Here is a 21,168-nt window from a genome sequence, read left to right on the forward strand (position 1 = left end):
TCATTCAGGATCTCACCCAACTTTTGTGGCTCTGCACATAGATGTCCTTGTTGATCCTTAATAGGCCCTACTCTGTCCCTAGTTACTCTTTTCCCCTTTATGTATCTGTAGAATCTCTTTGGATTCTCCCTTGCATTATTTGCCAAAGCAATTTCATGTCCCCTTTTTGCCCTCCTGATTTCCCTCTTAACTCTATTTCGACAATCTCTATACTCTTCAAGGGATCCACTTGATACCAGTTGCTTATGTACGTCATATGCCTCCTTCTTCTTTTTGACCAGAGTCTCAATATCTCGAGTCATCCAGGGTTCCCTACTTCTACCAGCCTTGCCCTTCACTCTAAAGGGAATGTGCTTACCCTGCACCCTGGTTAACACACTTTTAAAAGCCTCCCATTTACCAGCCGTCCCTTTGCCTGCCAACAGTCTCCCCCAATCTACCTCTGCAAGTTCCTGTCTGATACCATCAAAATTGGCCTTGCCCCAATTAAGAATTTTAACTCTTGGGCCAGACCTATCATTCTCCATAGCTATCTTAAAACTAATGGAGTTATGGTCACTTGTCCCAAAGTGATCCCTCACTAGCACTTCTGTCACTTGCCCTTCCTTATTTCCCAAGACGAGGTCAAGTTTTGCCCCCTCTCTAGTCGGTCCATCCACATACTGAATGAGAAATTCCTCCTGAATACACTCAACAAATTTCCCTCCATCCAAGCCCCTAATGCTATGGCTGTCCCAGTCAATGTTGGGAAAGTTAAAGTCCCCTACTACTACCACCCTATTATTCTTGCAGCTATCTGTAATCTCCTTACATATTTGCTCCTCAATTTCCCGCTGACTATTTGGGGGCCTGTAGTACAGTCCTACCAAGGTGATCTCTCCCTTCTTATTTTTCAGTTCCACCCATATAGACTCAGTGGGCGAACCCTCGGATATATCCCCTCTAAGTACTGCCTTGATGTTCTCCCTAATCAAAAACGCCACTCCCCCTCCTCTCTTACCTCCTGTTCTATCCTTTCTATAGCATCTGTACCCCGGAACATTGAGCTGCCAGTCCTGCCCCTCCCTTAGCCATGTTTCAGTCATAGCTATAATATCCCAGTCCCATGTGCCCGTCCATGCCCTGAGTTCATCCGCTTTGCCCGTCAGGCCCCTTGCATTGAAATAAATGCAGTTTAATGTAGACCTTCCTTGCTCTCTGCCCTGCTTTCTCTGGTCATGCTTTACACACTCTCCCTTCCTGCCTTTTGTTTCTGTCCCCACTGACTTCCTACATCGGTTCCCATCCCCCTGGCACATTAGTTTAAACCCTCCCCAACTGCACTAGCAAAGACACCCCCGAGAACATTGGTTCCGGTCCCACCCAGATGCAGACCGTCCGATTTGTACAGGTCCCACCTCCCCCAGAACCGGTCCCAATGTCCCAGGAATTTGAAACCCTCCCTCTTGCACCATCTCTCAAGCCACGTATTCATCCTAGCTATCCTGTCATTCCTACTCTGACTATCACGTGGCACTGGTAGCAATCCTGAGATTACTACCTTTGAGGTCCTACTTTTTAGTTTAACTCCTAACTCCCTAAATTCAGCTTGTAGGACCTCATCCCGTTTTTTACCTATATCGTTGGTGCCTATATGCACCACGACAGCTGGCTGTTCACCCTCCCCCTCCAGAATGCCCTGCAGCCGCTCCGAGACATCCTTGACCCTTGCACCAGGGAGGCAACATACCAACCTGGATTCTCGTTTGCGTCCGCAGAAACGCCTGTCTATTCCCCTTACAATTGAATCCCCTATCACTATAGCTCTGCCACTCTTTTTCCCGCCCTTCTGTGCAGCAGAGCCAGCCACGGTGCCATGAACCTGGCTGCTGCCACCTTCCCCTGCTGAGCCATCTCCCCCAACAGTTTCCAAAACGGTAAATCTGTTTTGGAGGGAGATGACCGCAGGGGATCCCTGCACTGCCTTCCTACTCTTCCTCTGTCTCTTGGTCACCCTTTCCCTATCTGCCTCAGTAATTTTAATCTGCGGTGTGACCAACTCACTGAATGTGCTATCCACAACTTCCTCAGCATAGCGGATGCTCCAAAGTGAGTCCATCCGCAGCTCCAGAGCCGTCAAGCGGTCTAACAGGAGCTGCAGTTGGACACACTTCTTGCAGATGAAGGAGTCAGGGACACCAGAAGGGTCCCTGACTTGCCACATCTCACAAGAGGAGTGTGACACGGGTCTGAGCTCTCCTGCCATGACTTAAACCTGAAGTTAAATTTGAACTACACTACACAGCTAAGAGAAAGTCAAAGAGAGAGAAATCACTTGTTGCTATGGTGGGGGCTGCTGCGGGGGTGACTTTATTGAGTTCCCGATAATCAATGGTCAAGCGCCATGATCCGTTGGGCTTTCTTACTGGCCAAATCGGGGCATTATTAGTTGAGGCTACCGATCTTAGTACGCCCTGCTCTAATAAGCTCTCTATAACCTTTAGGATTTCTCCCTCTGCTTCTAGGTGGAATCCGTACTGCTTTTGGGGTCTAGGGTCCGGTCCTGTTATTTGTACGGAGCCAGTCATCCGTCCACAGTCGTGCTTGTGGGTCGCGAATGCTGCCCTGTTTTTTTTGCAGGACTGCCCTAACCTGTCGGTCCGTGCTGAGTGTGGTGGGGTTGAACCAAAACTCGCCTACTGCGCTAATTTTGTTCATATAGTCCCCTATGTTGAGCGTTGCGGGGGCTCTAGCGGATTTCGCCATCTTCCAGACACACTGGTTGACTGGGTCGAAAGATAGGTGGTGGGAATTCATAAAGTCGATTCCCAGAATGTGTTCTGCTGTGTGGGGCAGGTCGACTAAAACTACGGGGTGTTTTGTGCTAATGGTTCCGATTTGGATGGATACAGGGGCTGTAATGTGTCCCTGCTGTGAGTGGCCTGTAAAGCCGCTGAGGGTGATAGTGGCTGTAGTGGGCCACGTGTCCTGACAAAGGGTGGAGGAATTTATGGTGGTGCGGGACACTCCTGTGTCCCAAAGAAACTCGATAGGCTGTCCCCGAATTTTCGCTGCGACTACGGGTCATCCTGACCTATCCCAAAGGGTATCGCAGACCCAACTGGGGGAGCCTGTACACCGTCAGTCCGTTCCGGTCAAGTCTGTCTGATCCGACCGGGCGCTAACGCTATGTATGGGCTCTGCCTTTTTCTTATTCAGAGTGCCTGTCTGTTGGGCTCTCTGCGGCTTTTTGGGGCCATTGCACTCTATGGCAAAATGTCCCAACTGTCCGCAGTTGTAACATTCTTGCAGTTTTGCTGGGGGGCTGCTCTTTCCCTCATTTACCCAGGCGGGGTTGTGAAGAGTGGTTCTTACTGCCTGCATGTCTGCGGCGGCTTGCTTTTCCTCGGGGGTTTTAGCGGCGGGTTTATTGTGAACAGACTGATTGTCCCCCAACGCGGGACAATCTTTTAACCACCCACTTCTCGTTATGAGCCTCCTCCGAGGGATCATAACTATTGCAGGCATTCTGTCCTGCCTCTGTGGCATGGGAGATAAGGGTGCGGGTCCATTTGGCCATATTGTCTGGGGACAAATGGGCACGGTCTACATCTCCAAAAACGGCTTCAAAGTGAATCCACAAGCGTCCTGCAAACGCTGTGGGGTGTTCAGACGTCTTCTGCCTACACTTATTTAGGCCATCTACGGGGTCACCCCGGTTATACCCGATCGCATCCAGGATCGCGGTCTGCATTTCTGCAAGGGTGCCTCCTCCTACGTTCTGTGGGTCGGGAAGGGCTGCTGTTACCGATGGGTCTAGACTTAGAACCATGAGCTTTACATGCTCTCTCTCATCCAGGCCGTACATGGTCACCTGATGTTTGACGGTGGCAAAGAAATGGTGTGGGTCTGAAGCGGGGAAGAACGGTGTGATTTTTGCACACGTATCCCATAATTGGGTCACTGTGAGGGGGGTGGAATATAGGAATTCCGCCTCGTCTGATGTGGCTGTGCGGTGATTTGTTACAGGGTTCATGGGAGCCTGAACCACCTGCTGTGTGGGGGGTGGGGGTGCTTTCCTCCTTTAGGGCTTTCCCTGCGCACATGTTCCCTGAACATATCTCTGCGCTGTTTCCTGCAATTCTTCCCAATCAGGGCCGTCTTCCTGTTCTAAACTTTCCCCAAAGGTTTCTTGGAATCCCTTTTGGACAGAAAGCAGTGATTGCAGGTCTGCAATTTGCTTCCGGCACTTTGCATGGTCTATGGTACTCTGCCTTTGTTCCATGGTTGCAGCGTGGAGCGCTCTCAAGGCTGCCTTGAGATCACTACATTGCTTCTGTAGCGTCTCCACCTGCTTCTCTGTCTCTTTCTTTACCAGGACTGCACGCTGCGTGTCCTGATAAGCCTTCTCGTACTGGGATTGGAAACTGCTTAAATGCGCGAGACAAGACTGGTGACCCCGTTTGGCGTCAGCTACCTCTTCGTCCTTTGCTGCCAATTTCCTCCTTAACTCTAAATTCTCTTTCTCCACCTCGCATACATCGATTTTACTCATTCGATGTATGCCCTCTACTTCTTTGCGGAGCGTCCTGACGACCTCCTCTGTGCCTGCAATTGTGCCAGACAGGACACAATTTCCATCGGCTTGCGAGCTTTTGTTAAATTATTTTTGTGGATTTCACTCATGTTCTCCCACCAAGTATGCCCTATACTTCCGGGACCTGAGTCGTCATTATTACATAAATCATTCCACATGGGCCATCCTTTGCCCTTGAGGTATTTCCGAATTTCCTCCTCACAAATGGGACACTGTCCCACTCTACTGCTGCTGGTCGCTGCGACCGCAAATTCTTCGGGATTCATGAGGCTTTGCATTGCCTGCATGGCCATATCTCCTATCTGCTTGCTTCGGTCGAATTTGGAACAGGGGGCTAAGGTGGTGTCGTAGATGCGGGTACGGCTTGCGCTAATTTCCGAAAATACAGACTTCCGACAGTTTTGACACAACAAAAATCTATCAGTTTTACCTTCTAGCCCTGTTAGCTTCGCATGCATACACACACTTCCGAATTGTGAATTATTAACCAGAACCGCTTGAACACTTGTGCTTTTTTGTTTCCAATTGGATTCTAATTCAAAATTTCTTGGGTTCTCCCGGAATGGTTTTCCACTTCTAGATCGGGTCCCACCAGAGTCGCCAAAATGTTGCTCTTATTAGCCTTAGTTTTATTAGCTCTAATTCTGTCACATTTGCTCACGAGTCGCCAGGTATCTTTCTGATACTGCCACGTGGTTCAAGCTCTAGTTATGATTAATAAGACAGCACACCGCTTAGTAAATGTTAAATCAACGATCATTTATTATATACAGCAATAAATACTTATACAATAATCCTACTTTCTAGACTACTACCTACCACTACAGGCCAATACTTAACTTTGGGAATGGACCACCAGGTCAGGGAAACAAATTATCGAATTGGGTCTGGCCTGCGGGATTCAAAGGCTGATACAGGTCGATGGCTAGGAGTCTCTATCGGGTAGCAATCGCGGGAGTCAAACTTACGGTTTCTTGTCGATGGTTCTTGCGAAGGTTGCGAGCAGGAGAAGAAGGGAGAGAAGGGTTGATCTGAACTTGGCCCCTTACTCTTATAGTTCCCAGGGGCTTCCCGCCTCTCGGGGCGGACCTTGACCCTGGTTCCAAGTGATTGGACTTGGTCCCAATCACTGGGTTCGATATGCTCCAATAATGGGGCGATTCCTTGATCGGGGGGTGGTCGTTCACCTTTCTTTGTCTTGGCCACTGCTGGCACCGAGAGGTCTGGATCGGCTTTCAATTGCTAATTTGTTGCAATTGTTCCCGGGGATAGCCGATTAAACTGCAGATGGCTGGGTTGATGTGCTGCTAATGGTTGCAGGTATCGATCTGGGCTGACTTCCCCAGAGCCGAATACACTGTTCTGTCTGCAGCTATCCGTTTGTGCCCTGTTGGCTGATTTTCCCATCAGCCTTTTCGGTTAGCCATTTTACATCGGGTTTTGGCCAAATTAATCGGGAATCAGCCATTTTAGCTGGCTACAATATTCTCACTAAACCATTAAGTTTCAATACAGGAATTATTCATTCTGCCCAATCATTTGTAACAACTGGTTCATGACTCTGTTCGAACTAGTCTTTCTAGTTCTTCTGTATACTTTGGCCTAATGGTGTATGGTACGGTTTTAGCTTTAGACCATAAGACATAGGAGTGGAAGTAAGGCCATTCGGCCCATCGAGTCCACTCCACCATTCAATCATGGCTGATTTCAACTCCATTTACCCGCTCTCTTTCCATAGCCCTTAATTCCTCGAGAAATCAAGAATTTATCAACTTCTGTCTTAAAGACACTCAACGTCCCGGCCTCCACCGCCCTCTGTGGCAATGAATTCCACAGACCCACCACTCTCTGGCTGAAGAAATTTCTCCTCATCTCTGTTCTAAAGTACGAAGTCTTACAACACCAGGTTAAAGTCCAACAGGTTTGTTTCAATGTCACTAGCTTTCGGAGCGCTGCTCCTTCCTCAGGTGAATGAAGAGGTATGTTCCAGAAACACATATATAGACAAATTCAAAGATGCCAAACAATGCTTGGAATGCGACCATTAGCAGGTGATTAAATCTTTACAGATCCAGAGATGGGGTAACCCCAGGTTAAAGGGGTGTGAATTACATCAAGCCAGGACAGTTGGTAGGATTTTGCAGGCCAAATGGTGGGGGATGAATGTAATGTGACATGAATCCCAGGTCCCGGTTGAGGCCGCACTCGTGTGCGGAACTTGGCTATAAGTTTCTGCTCGGCGATTCTGCGTTGTTGTGCGTCCTGAAGGCCGCCTTGGAGAACGCTTACCCGGAGATCAGAGGCTGAATGCCCTTGACTGCTGAAGTGTTCTCCGACTGGCAGGAATGTTCCCTTCCAGTCGGAGAACACTTCAGCAGTCAAGGGTATTCAGCCTCTGATCTCCGGGTAAGCGTCCTCCACTGCTCACAGTATTCTAAATGGGGGCTAACTAATGCTTTATAAAGCTTCAGAAGTACATCCCTGCTTTTATATTCCAAGCCTCTTGAGATGAATGACAGCATTGCATTTGCTTTCTTAATTACGGACTCAACCTGCAAGTTTACCTTTAGAGAATCCTGGACTAGGACTCCCAAGTCCCTTTGCACCTCAGCATTATGAATTTTGTCACCGTTTAGAAAATAGTCCACGCCTCTATTCTTTTTTCCAAAGTGCAGGACCTCGCACTTGCCCACGTTGAATTTCATCAGCCATTTCTTGGACCACTCTCCTAAACTGTCTAAATATTTCTGAAGCCTCCCCACCTCCTCCACACTACCTGCCCCTCCACCTATCTTTGTATCATCGGCAAACCTAGCCAGAATGCCCTCAGTCCCGTCATCTAGATCGTTAATATATAAAGAGAACAGCCGTGGCCCCAACACTGAACCCTGCGGGACACCACTCGTCACCGGTTGCCATTCCGAAAAAGAACCTTTTATCCCAACTCTCTGCCTTCTGCCTGACAGCCAATCGTGAATCCATGTTAGTACCTTGCCTCGAATACCATGGGCCCTTATTTTACTCAGCAGTCTCCCGTGAGGCACCTTATCAAAGGCCTTTTGGAAGTCAAGATAGATAACATCCATTGGCTCTCCTTGGTCTAACCTATTTGTTATCTCTTCAAAGAACTCTAATAGGTTTGTCAGGCACGACCTCCCCTTACTAAATCCATGCTGACTTGTCCTAATCCGACCCTGCACTTCCTAGAATTTAGAAATCTCATCCTTAACAATGGATTCTAGAATCTTGCCAACAATCGAGGTTAGGCTAATTGGCCTATAATTTTCCATCTTTTTCCTTGTTCCCTTCTTGAACAGGGGGTTACAACAGCGATTTTCCAATCCTCTGGTACTTTCCCTGACTCCAGTGACTTTTGAAACATCATCACCAACACCTCCACTATTTCTTCAGCTATCTCCTTTAGAACTCTAGGATGTAGCCCATCTGGGCCCGGAGATTTATCAATTTTTAGACCTCTTAGTTTCTCTAGCACTTTCTCCTTTGTGATGGCTATCATATTCAACTCTGTCCCCTGACTCTCCGGAATTGTTGGGATATTACTAATGTCTTCTACTGTGAAGACTGACGCAAAGTACTTATTCAGTTCCTCGGCTATTTCCTTGTCTCCCATCACAAAATTACCAGCGTCATTTTGGAGCGGCCCAATGTCAACTTTTGCCTCCCGTTTGTTTTTAATGTATTTAAAGAAACTTTTACTATCATTCCTAATGTTACTGGCTAGCCTACCTTCAAATTTGATCCTCTCTTTCCTTATCTCTCTCTTTGTTATCCTCTGTTTGTTTTTGTAGCCTTCCCAATCTTCAAACTTCCCACTAATCTTTGCCACATTATAGGCTTTCTCTTTTGCTTTGATGCATTCCCTAACTTCCTTTGTCAGCCATGGCTGCCTAATCCACCCTCTGATAACCTTTCTTTTCTTTGGGATGAACCTCTGTACTGTGTCCTCAATTACCCCCAGAACTCCTGCCATTGCTGTTCTACTGTCTTTCCCACAAGGCTCTGCTCCCAGTCGATTTTCGTCAGTTCCTCCCTCATGCCCCTGTAGTTACCTTTATTTAACTGTAACACCTTTACATCTGATTCTACCTTCTTTCTTTCAAATTGGAGATTGAATTCGACCATATTATGATCACTGCCTCCTAAGTGCTCCCTTACTTTAAGATCTTTAATCAAGTCTGGCTCATTACATAACACTAAGTCCAGAATGGCCTGTTCCCTCGTGGGCTCCATCACAAGCTGTTCCAAAAAGCCCTCCTGTAAACATTCAATGAATTCCCTTTCCTTGCGTCCACTGGCAGTATTATTTACCCAGTCCACCTGCATATTGAAGTCCCCCATGATCACTGTGACCTTGCCTTTCTGACATGCACTTTCTATTTCGTGGTGCATCTTGTGCCCCTGGTCCTGACCACTGTTAGGAGGCCTGTACATAACTCCCATTATGGTTTTTTTGCCTTTGTCGTTCCTCAACTCTACCCACACAAACTCCACATCATCCGACCCCATGTCGTTTAGTGCTATTGATTTAATTTCATTCCTAATTAACAAGGCAACCCCGCCCCCTCTGCCCACCTCTCTGTCTTTTCGATAGGTTTTGAATCCCTGGATGTTTAAATGCCAGTCCTGAACCCCCTGCAACCATGTCTCTGTGATGCCTACCACATCATACCTGCCAGTCACAATCTGGGCCACAAGCTCATCTACCTTGTTCCGTACACTGCGCGCATTTAAATATAGCACCTTTAATTCTCTATTGACCGTCCCTTTTTGTTTTCTTAGTGTGGTGGACCTTGGTTTACTGAGCCTTTCCATACACTGTGTCATATTTTGTGGGATGGGGACTATTGTAACCTCTCCTGAGTTCTGTCTTTTCGTGCTTTTTTGTATTCCTAAGCAGCTACGCTTCCCACTGATTACTTCACCTCTTGGTTCCCTGACTTTCCCTTCCCCCCCCAATCTTTAGTTTAAAGTCCTATTGACCACCCTATTTACTCTTTTCGCCAGAACACTGGTCCCAGCTCGGTTCAGGTGGAGACCATCCCAACGGTATAGGTCCCCCCTGTCCCAAAACTGATGCCAGTGTCCCATGAAAAGGAACCCCTCATTCCCACACCACTCTTTCAGCCACGTGTTACCTTCCCTTATTCTTGCCTCCCTATGCCAATTTGCACGTGGCTCGGGCAGTAATCTGGAGATTATGACCCTTGAGGACCTGTTTTTTAATTTGAATCCTAGCTCTTTATAATCTCTAAACAGGTCCTCTTTCCTAGACTTGCCTATGTTGTTGGTACCGCCATGAACCACAACAACTGGATCCTCCCCCTCCCTCTCCAGTATCCGTTCAAGCCGGTCAGAGATGTCCCGCACCCTAGCACCGGGCAGGCAACATACCATGCGGGACTCTAAGACATTTTGGTGTACAATTTGAGCTTGATTTTTAAGTGCACCACAATTCCAATCCTAGAGCCTAGTGAATCTTCGAACACCTTCTCATACTTTGCAGAAGTTGTTGCAAGTTCCTCTTTGAGTCTACTAGTATATTTATTGTTTCCCAGTTGAGTCTAATCTTTGCCGACCATGCTCTGTCAAATGAAGCAGGAAATGTTCCACAGGCAACGTGAAGAGGCAACTTCAATGTCTTTCCATTTGCTTGTACTTTCACCATTATCCATTCTTCGAATGGTACAACCTCTTCAGCGTACATTCTTGGGATTATATTTGACGGTTTTAAAGGCAGATGCTGCAGCTTTTGATTATAATTTGTCTCCGTAATTAGCGATACCGCTGTGTCTGTATCCACTTCCATTTTGATTTCATGACCTCCGAATTTTGGATGCGCCTAAAAACATTTTTGATTTCCCCACGCCCACAAAACACCTACATTCAGCTCCTGCAGTAGCTCTGGTACATTGTCTTCTAAGTGGTCTTGAACTTTGTCTATTAATTCTGGACATGACTAGTCTGTTTAGATGTGTTTTGTTTTCTTGCACATTCTTGGCTAGATGTTTTCTGAGCCCAACACTCAGTATGGCCTTTTTTCCCCACCGTTCTTGCATGTCGGGGGAGCAGCATGTAAATCAAATGCCTGATCATTTATCTGTTGTAGCATTGATGTTAAAGGAGTGATTACACTGTTGGCTGTCTCGGCACTCAGCAGGGGGCGGCGGGGGGGGGTGGGGTCGAGCAGTATTTGCAGCGCTCACGGGAACAGGAAGGTTGTAAATAGTTTCCATTGTATGGCAAGTTAATCAAAATCTTTAATTTTTTTAGAATAAAGGATATTTCACTGTACTCACGATTATCATTCCTAAATAGAAATATATCCTTTAAATATACTGATTCGGTAATGAAAAATGTCATTTTTTAAAAATGCATTTTTAATTAAGATGATCCTATTCTTCCGTTTCTCAGTGGGATAAAAGATATAATTTAAAATTTTTATCTCTTGTGAATTAATGGCTTTCCAGCTCTCCCATCTCATCTTAATCCTGTCAATGAGCACAATCACTGAGACAACTGCGAAGTGAATGTTTGCACCATCATTAGATGGACATACAAGTGACATACTGAGAAGCAGAAAATATGTATTTTATTGCCATGATCCTCTGATCATATATGGACACTGACTAATAATTTCACCAGGGGCGGTAAGGAGCTTCAGAAGTAACTGCTTGAAGTCAGAGGTGATTTACACATTGTGGGGCCCCACGCTCACTTTCATTTCTGGATATCTACCCACCCCCCCTCCCCCATGATGTCATGCCCCTTTTGATTCTACCCACCTTAACCCCACAGAATGCAAAGACGTGTTCCCCCCCCACCTCCACACCATGGCTCTCTTTCCACCCACCATCCATCCCCTCACAGTCTCCCCTCCATCCCTCATACTCCTCCATTCTCACAATCTCACTAACTTTGCTCGCCTTGGGTCTTCAAGACTGCCTCACTCGTCGTCTCCTTGTGCTGGTAAGGCTTGATTCGTCACCTTGCCCTCGCTGGCTTTCCCTTGACCCTCGCTGGGTCGAGTCAGTTACCTTCTCCCCTCGCTGCTCAATGTCTGCTGACCGGCTGGCTCATGGCTTATGCTCGGCACCTCATGCCTCGCCTTGCTGTTGTTGGCTAGTCTGCCCTCATCAGCGCCCTAGGAGTTGAGTCGCCCCGCACTGTTCGACGGCTGGTGACCCCAACCAACTGGCTCACCATCTCTTGGCATTTGCCCTGCCCCGGTACCTCGCCTCCTAATGGATGACCTGCCCTCCTCGGCCCTGGCTGGATTGTGTCGCTCCTTGCCTGCTCCCCTTAACTGCACCACTCGCTGCTGATCTATTGGCTCACATTGGCTTGTGGTTTTCGCCTGGCACCTTGCACCTCGCCTCGTTGTTGCTGACTGGCCTGCCCTCGACCCTGCGCCTTTTTTCGGAAATGTAAATCACAGCATCTTCTGCCTTTGCTTCTCTCCCTCCTCGCCTAGTCACCTCTCATTCTTTGTGCATGCGTGCCTCAGCATTTCGACAAGTTTTGTTTTCCCGCTCTCGGGGGACTTGACAAATCAGAATCTAATGTTGCTCTGCATTGCTTGCTGACGGGCTCATTTGTTATCTGTTAAGTTTTTCAGAAATGCAGAGTTATCAAGCTCTGATTGGCGCCTATAGAAACTGGCCGGTGTGCCCCCCGCTCCTCCTTATTGGTCAGGGCCCTGTGCTGAGGCACAGTGTGCATCATCATACATCTAGATTTCAGATAACATCACTTGGTCATAGATTCAATGGTATCTATCTTCAGCGTGGCATAAGGACCTACACAGAATATTTTGAAATGTGCTAACTGTCTTGCTATTTTAAGCATTCCAGTTCAGTCCTAGTTCTAGGCGTAGTCATAATCAACTGCTTAATTCAGAGTCTCCTTCAAAAGAGACCTGGAAAAGGGATATTTCGAATAACGCTACCTCTCTATACAAGGATCAGTGTAGCTGGTAATCGTAGATCAGAACACATCCATCCTAAAACTTTAGCATTATTGCTCATCTAATATCATTATAAAATTAGTTTAAGCAACATTTTCAGCAGTTACATCAATGTCATCAGAAATTAAATCCCTTGAAGGTATCAAAGTTTACTCATTGTCAGATTTTTGACTATTTGCTTGAAACATTGAAACAAAGACATATCAATGTTTTAATAATTTGAGGATGGAGAGGAAAACAAAAAGGGATCTCTGTCTCTGTAAGAAGGGTGCAGTGGATCTACACTTGTTCAATAGATTAAAATTGTATCTGTTTAATTCCAGTTCACAGATATCAAGGAATTTATAGCTGAGGTTGAAAGTGAAAACGAGACACTGAGGATTTGTAAATTGGACCTGAATACTGAGGTAAATGCGTGAGGAAAAGAAAGAACATGTTCATTCCTTGCTTTTATTTTTCAAAAATGGGATTATTTTTCAATCACATTGGTATCCCCAATATTTTGTTGTGTCCTCACAGATGCAGGAAAAGTTGGTCTGTTTTCACAATGCATACCCTATTTTGCATATACTTGACTGAATACTTGGCTCCTTTATTTTCTACAACTTTTGCTGAAAATGTAACTCCCCCATAACAGATATTAATAGTAAAATCCTCAATTTATCATTTGGATAACTTAATACATATTATTTTTAATATTTTGGACCATAAATCTTGGAATAACTTGTATAAATCACATGTACTTTCTACACCCGTTGATTATTTGCTGTTCCTCACAAACATGTAATGCTTCCATTGACCCCTTTGGTATCCTGTTTGATAGTTGCCAATAACAATTACCAATTCAAATAAATTAACATCGTCAAAGCTAGTTACTGAAAAAAATATTTTCCTGATTGTTCCCATGTGTAGAAAGCATCATCTGAATGTCTTAAAATAATTAATTTGTTTTGAGAGTAGGCTATTTGACCCATCGAACCTGCTCTGCCGTTCGATAATCTCATGGCTGACGTGATTGTGACCTGAACTCCACTTTCCTGCCTGCCCTTCATTATCCCAGACACCCTTGTGGATCAAGCCTTGAGTATATTCAATGATCCAAGCACCACTGCTCTGTGAAAGACAATTCCAAAGAATTCTTAATGGCCCTCCTGAGAGAAGAAATTCCGCACCATCTCAGTCTTAAATGGGAGACTCCACATTGTTAAACTGTGATCCCTAGTTCTAGATTCACCACGGGGAAAATATCCACTTTGCATCTACCCTTTCAAGCTCCCTCAAGATCTTTGTATGTTTCATTAACATTCGGAGCAGGAATAAGCCCCTCAGACCTACGAGCTTGCACCGCCATTCAATAAGATTGTAGCTGATCTGATTGTAAACTCAACTCCATCCTACCCTAACTCACGATAACCTTTCATCACTTGCTTATCAGGAATCTAACTCCCTCTGCCTGAAAAATAGTCAAATACTCTGCTTGCAGTGCCTTCTGAGGAAGGAAGTTCCAAAACTCATAAAAATTCACCTAATCTCCTAAATGGGTGAACCCTTATTTTTAAACAGTCGCCCCGTCTCTAGATTCTCCCGCACAAGAGGAAAGATTTTTGTGCACTGCCGCATTCTGCAGTCACTCTCAATTTAAATAATATTCTGATTTTCCATTATTTCCCCCAAAGTGGACAACCTCACATTCTCCAAGATTTTAATCCATCTGCCAAGTTTTGCCGACGCAAATAACCAAACTATATCCTTTTTGAGTCTCTTTCTATCCTCCTCACAACTTGCTTTCCTTTCTGTCTTTGTATCATCAGCAAAGTTGGCTACAGTCTAATCTGTCCCTTCATTCAAGTTATTGATGTCGATCGTAAATAGTTGAGGCCTCAGGACTGAGCCCTGTGGCACTCCACTCTTTACAGTTTGTCAACCTGAAAATGATCCATTTATTCCACTTCTCACTTTCCTGTTATTTACCCAATTCTTTTGTTCATGCTAACCTATAATTCCCAACACCATGGGGCAGCACGGTGACGCAGTGGGTTAACCCTATTGCCTCACGTCGCCAAGATCCCAGGTTCGATTCCGACTCTGGGTCACTGTCCGTGTGGAGTTTGCACATTCTCCCCGTATCTGCATGGGTTTTGCCCCCACAACCCCCCAAAGATGTGCAGAGTAGGTGGATTGGCCACGCTAAATTGCCCCTTAATTGGAAAAATTAATTGGGTACTCTAAATGTTTTTTAAAAAATAATTCCCAACACCATGAGCTCATATCTTGTGCCGTAGCCGTTTTTAACTGGTGCTTATTGAATGCCTTTTAGAAATCCAACTACACTACATCTTTTATTTCACCCTTATTCACCCCACTTGTTACTTGATAAAGACAGATGCAAAGTACTCCATTTAGTATTTCAGCCATGCACTTGCTTGCTTGCATCAATCACTTTTTTGGGGCCTAATTGGTACCACCCTCCTTTTACTAGCTTTTTTACCATTTACATGCATGTGGAAGATATTTGGTTTTCCTTTAGGGTAGTTGACAGTTTCTTCTTATACTCTTCCTTGCCCCTTTTATTTTCTTTTTCACTACCCGTCTGAACTTTCCACATTCAACCAGGTTCTCTTTTATATTATCAACCTGAGACCTTTCATACACCTTTTTCAGCTTCATCTGACTTATATCTCATTCTTCATATGAGTTTTGGCTTGCTTATACCCAAACCATCTCCCTTTTAAAGGCAGCCCATTGTTTCATTACAGTTTTGCATGCCTACCTTTCATTCAAGTTCACCCAGTCACTGAAATTGGCTTTCCTCCAATTCAATATTTTTACTGTGCAATTCTCTGGGGGCAATTTTCCAAAAAGGGAACAAATTCCCCAAGGGAGCGCATTTAGCTGTGTGTTTCCCAGCACTCGCAGTGCCGAGAAACACATGACTATTCAACGCGACTCGCGTTGAATAAGGGGCCTAAATGGGGAACGCGCGACTGATGCGACACACAGCCATGTTTTGTACAGTGGTGACCGAGGCCCGACCTCTCCTCCAGCCCGAACGCAAGATGGGAGGCCCCGCCCCCCCCAACACCCACACCGGGAAACCCTAATCCGATGGTGCACGCACACAAAATGCCAGTTTGGCACCTTGGCAGTGCCCATGCCAGCTGGCAGTGCCACCTGTGCACCATGGCAGTGCCAGGCTGGCATCCAGGTGGCACTGCCATGTGCCAGGCTCCCACTGCCAGGGTATCCAGGTGGCACAAGCCTGCCCAAAAGGCATGCAGCCAGGGCCCTCCAATCCCCTGGAAGACCCTGAATAGTGCGGTTCCGTCTGCTAGTGCTGAACACTGCTTGTCTGAGGTCTCTGAGGCGAAGTGGTTAATTCCAAAGCCTCAGGCACCTCAGGAATCTGCACATTAGAATGAGGCTTACTGCTTCGCTCTAATGGGGCTGTTTAGCACGGCTAAATTGCTGGCTTTGAAAGCATACCAAGGCAGGCCAGCAGCATGGTTCAATTCCCTTACCAGCCTCCCCGAACAGGCGCCGGAATGTGGCGACTACGGGCTTTTCACAGTAACTTCATTTGAAGCCTACTTGTGACAATAAGCGATTTTCTTCTTCTTCTTCTTTCTAATATGCAGATTTGCCAAAACTTGATCCTGCTCATTGTGGGGGGAATTCACATCACAACGTATCGCGAGATTGTGTTGAATCTCACGAGGCACCACGAGCAGGCAGATCCCAGGAGTGGGATCTCCCGGCTTTCAACGGCCATGCTGCGCCTCGACAAGCTGCTTTTCTGGCGCAGTGTGGCCGTTGGAATGCGCCCTCTGTCCTTTTCCACACCAAACGTATACCGATGATGCTTTGATTGTTGGCCCAGTAATAGATTTCCACAAGATTGGGAGATAAATAGTCTCCTGGCACTCGTATTGCTGTTCTCTACAAACACGTTTTGGAATGTTTTCTTCCTGTCACCTGTATCCCTGTATTTGGGCTTAAATAAAGAACATGCAGTTCCAAAACAAAAACAGAAAATGTTGGGAACACTCAGCACGTCTGGCAGCATCCATGGGAATGTTATCATTTCAGGATTTCTGATTAAGTATGAAAATCTGAATTGTTAATTCTGTTCCACTTTCCATAGATGCTGCTAGACCATTTGCAGCGTTTTTTGTTTTTACTTCAGATTTCCAATATCTGTAATATTCTGCTTTTGTAACAAATAATTCCAAAGTTCTGTCATGTTAGTTCTCTCCAAAATTTTCTGTCCTCCATTTGTTTGAATACTAATATGATCTACTGTATTGTTGTTTAATGAGTTATCTGCATTCTGACCAAATTAGAGCAACACCCATCCAGATACCTGTGCTTCTATAAAGTGATCTTCAGTGATGATATGCTGAGTTAATTTTATATATTATAATTTGTTATTTATCATCCAGATGTTGATTCCTAGATTATTTACCAGAGAGTAAATTCAGGCCTGAATTTTATAGTTGCAATGAAAGAAAAATTGCCATGTTTACTGTTGATACTCCACTGAAACGGATCGTAACATCTGAGTCCGCGCGTGCGGAGTTAAATACAAAAGACAGAAGTTGCAAGTTGCTGTTAATCCTTCTCCTGAGGGTGAACTATTGAGGACCCCCAGAATGCATGCAGTTGGAAATTATTAAACTGATAAATTGCATTTTTAAGCTCTTGACCTCTCTGTGAAAACACTATAAGAAGTTGTCTTTTGAATGTGCTGTAAGGTAGCGTGCCTCAATGACTACCGACCAGTGGCCCTGACGTCTGTTATCATGAAATGCTTTGAGAGGCTAGCCATGAGACAGATCAACGCCAGCCTCCCAGATGGTCTTGATGCATTGCAGTTCGCCTACTGCGGCAACCGATCCACAGCAGATGCTATCACTCTGGCCCTACAATCAACACTCGAACATCTCGACAATACCTACATCAGACTGCTGTTCATAGACTACAGCTCCGTCTTCAACTCCATTATCCCGACAAGATTAATAACCAAACTTTGCAACCTTGAACTTGTCATGTGAGAGTACCTTTAAGAAATGGGTGTTTATAAATGGGTGTGTATATAAGTATCTGTAGTGAGAGTACCTTTAAGAAATGGTTGTTTATTACTGCAGTGATGTCAGAGAGTGGGTGGAGCTGGGCTGTCTGTCAGCTTTTTATTTTCATTTTAGGCTGTTTGCTGCAGGGCGTGTTTTAGTTTCGTTTTCAGAGCTGGATAGCTGCAGTCACAGCCAGAAGGTGTATTAGAGTCTCTCTCTGTAACCTAAAGACTGTAAATCGATCCTGGTGATTTAAAACTAATAACAGTAGTGACTTCAACCTGATGTGCTTCTAGTAAAAGGTGTTTTAAGTCTTATGGATGTTAAAAAGAACGCTTAAAGGATTACTTAGTGTTGTATTCTTTGGGGGTTGTATTTGAATTAATGGTTGCTAAGATGTTCACTGTATGTTTTAAAATGGTTAACTTGAGTTAACATTATTTTGCTTTAAAAAATACTTTTCCATTTCTGCTGTACTGCGCCTGTAGAGTTGGCCGTGTGCTCCCCATACCACAATCTATTAAAAGTTGTGGGTCAGGTGAACTCCATGATACACTTTGGTGTTCTCTTAACCCTGGCCCATAACAAACTTGACCCCTCCCTGTGCAGCTGGATCCTTGACTTCCTCACCAAAAGATCGCAATCTGTCAGGATAGGTAACAGCACCTCCTCCACAATAGTCCTCAACACCGAGGCCCCGCAAGGATGTGTGCTCAGTCCTCTACTGTACTCCCAATACACACACGACTGTGTGGTAAGATTCAACTCCAATTCAATCTATGTTTGCAGACGATATGACTTTGATGGGTCGTATCTCACAACGATGAATCAGGCTACAGAAGGGAGATAAATCACTTGGTGGCATGGTGTACCAAAAACAACTTCCCTCTAAATGTTGGAGAGACCAAATTATCGACTTCAGGAAGCATGGTACGACACACACACCGGTCTACATCAATGGCTCCGAAGTGGAGATGGTCGATAGCTTTAAGTTCCTGGGTGTCACCATCACCAGTCTGTCCTGGTCCACTCACGTTGATGCAATAGTCAAGAAAGCCCAACAACGCCTCTACTTCCTACGGAAGCTAAAGAAATTTGGCATGTCTGCATCGACTCTCACAAGCTTCTACAGATGTGCCATTGAGAGCATCCTAACTGTCTGCATTACACTTTGGTATGGCAACTGCTCAGCCCAAGATCGCAAGAAATTGCAGAGTGTGGTGAACTCAGCCCAACGCATCACACAAGCTTGCCATCCTCCCATTGATTCTGGCTACACCTCCCGCTGCCCCAGGAAGGCGGACAGCATTGTCAGAGACCCCTCACACCCAGGCTTTGTCCTCCTCCAGACCCTTCCATCAGGCAGAAGATACAGAAATCTGAAGACCTGCATATCCAGACATAGGAACAGCTTCTACCCTACAGCTACTAGACTCCTCAACGACTCTCCCTTGGACTGATCTGTTCCCTGTAAGAACACTATTCACGATGTCCTATGCTGGTCTTGTTTGGCCCTTGTTCCGCAATATAACCAATCACTATTTGTTGACATACCATTTGTCAATTTACTCTGTCGATTATTCTTTTGTCTACTATGTACGTACTGTGTACGTTCCCTTAGCTGCAGAAAAATACTTTTCACTGTACTTCAGTACATGTGACAATAAATATCAATCAATTAATATATTTAATAGTTTACTAAGTTAATAACTACTGCTAAATAACTTCACTAGTCCAGTAAGAATAATTTTATATTTGTTCCATGTCAAATTTAATTCCACATGTTTTAAGAAATTCAATTAAATCAAAGTTTGTTTCCAATATTTTAGCTTTTTACCTAAATCCCACCTGAATATTCCAATCATTTGTTTTGCTAACTGTAAAAAATGTTTAAATGAGCGGGATGAGATTGAATGCTTTTATCTTCCTGGTTTGTTCTCTGTGGGAATTCTTCAATGTGATTAGCTGCTTATCCTCACTGATGACATTCCTGTTGCTGGATGCTTTAATTGGCTTGTTATCAAATTCAATCTGGTGTCATAAAGGGATAGTCCACAACATGGTGATCCTACGATCTTTCTGCACAGCTTTCGTCAAGGCAGCACTAAGCACTGTTGCATTGTCACTGACTGTAAAATCCAGCCCATTGTCTTCAGCAGATTTAGCATTTTTGCTGTTTTCAACAATTAGACAATGGAACTTCAGTACCATCCACATCTATTTCCTGGTGAACATAAAATAATATAATATCGGGGAAGAATGACCTTATAGATTATAGAACAAGAGAAAAGTAGGACTATCACAACATTTATTCATGAATGATTTTTGTTCGTACCACAGATTGTAAACCTCACCACTGTTATTCAGGACCTTGAGCAGTCTTCCCGAAATGCCAATTCAGCTTTTGCTGCTGAGGCAGCACAAAAATGCAGAGAATTGGTATCTACAAGAGAAGAGCTTGAGAAGAAACTGGCTGAAACCCATACTGAACTCAGTGAAAAAGATGGGACCACATGCAGACTTCGTGCACAAGTACAAAATGCCAGCCTATGGGTGAGAGATGTAGCTTTTGCTGTGAGAAATTGACTAAGTTGATTTCTATTACTGTCTAGTGACTACATTTTTTTTACTTGACTCCATAGATGAGATTTGTTGCAAAGAATGCAGTATGCTTTGAAGTATTTTTTAGTTCTCCTTGTATTTAAACCATGAATAATGACACTGAAATATTTGGAGTCATTGCTTACTTTGCTTTGCCTTCCTCCTATTCCCATGCTGTCTCTGGCAGCCAGGAAATGCATGCTCATTATAAGCCAGAAGTGTTCGCCCTGCCATATTGGTGTAGGTAAATTAGTGTCTGTGGACCATGCTTTGGCTTTTTCAAATCAGGGGCTTAAGGCTTTTTTGAAGATCTTTCTGCACTGTTCTGACTTGTCATCGATATTAGATATCTTGTCAGGGAACAATCCATTCCAAAAGCGCGGCAGCAGTTCAAGAGAAACCATCAAAGCTGACTATGGGGATGCGAACTTAGAGCTGTGCAATAGGCATTGAAATATAGGTTCTTTTGATGTCTCAGTGATGAACTCTTGAGACTTGTATGTTCAATCATGAACTGTTTATTGTTAGTCTTCAATCACATACAGATCCCAGGTTACTGTCATGCCTGGTGTTGCTTCTCCCTGCAGGTGAACTTCCAAAGTGTTCTCTTTAAGTCTATTAGTATGTGACTCTATACATCATGTTGTGAGCAGTGTCACAGATCTGCCAAGTAACAGCAGTAACATATATTTAACAAGATATAATAGGATGCAATATGCCCAACAGCAGGTAGAAATCTGCCTAGCAACAGCAGTAGCCAGCCTACAAAAGGTTGAATGAGATTATTTTCCCAGTAATGAGATTAACAGATTGGATAAAGTGTGAATCCCCTATTGGAAGAGACAGATTGGGCTGGATTCTCCGATTTGAAGACTGAGTGCTGATGCTGGAGTGGGAACACTGGCATTTTATGCCAGAAAGAACGGCGCAAAAACTGC

At 44.9% G+C, this 21,168-nt stretch overlaps 1 protein-coding gene across 6 annotated transcripts in view; it reads left to right on the forward strand.

The window, feature by feature from the left end:
• Positions 1-21,168, forward strand: part of pmfbp1 (polyamine modulated factor 1 binding protein 1) — a 1,352,449-nt gene that overhangs the window by 592,532 nt on the left and 738,749 nt on the right. For 5 of the 6 annotated variants that reach the window (XM_072517945.1, XM_072517947.1, XM_072517950.1 and 2 more), the window contains exons 13-14: positions 12,884-12,967; positions 19,970-20,182. In XM_072517945.1, the coding sequence (XP_072374046.1) occupies positions 12,884-12,967; positions 19,970-20,182 (297 nt within the window). The remainder of the gene's footprint in view (positions 1-12,883; positions 12,968-19,969; positions 20,183-21,168) is intronic. The other variant, XM_072517949.1, reaches the window with a different exon arrangement.

The sequence above is a fragment of the Scyliorhinus torazame genome, chromosome 10, assembly GCF_047496885.1.
Source record: "Scyliorhinus torazame isolate Kashiwa2021f chromosome 10, sScyTor2.1, whole genome shotgun sequence".
NCBI lineage: Eukaryota > Metazoa > Chordata > Chondrichthyes > Carcharhiniformes > Scyliorhinidae > Scyliorhinus > Scyliorhinus torazame.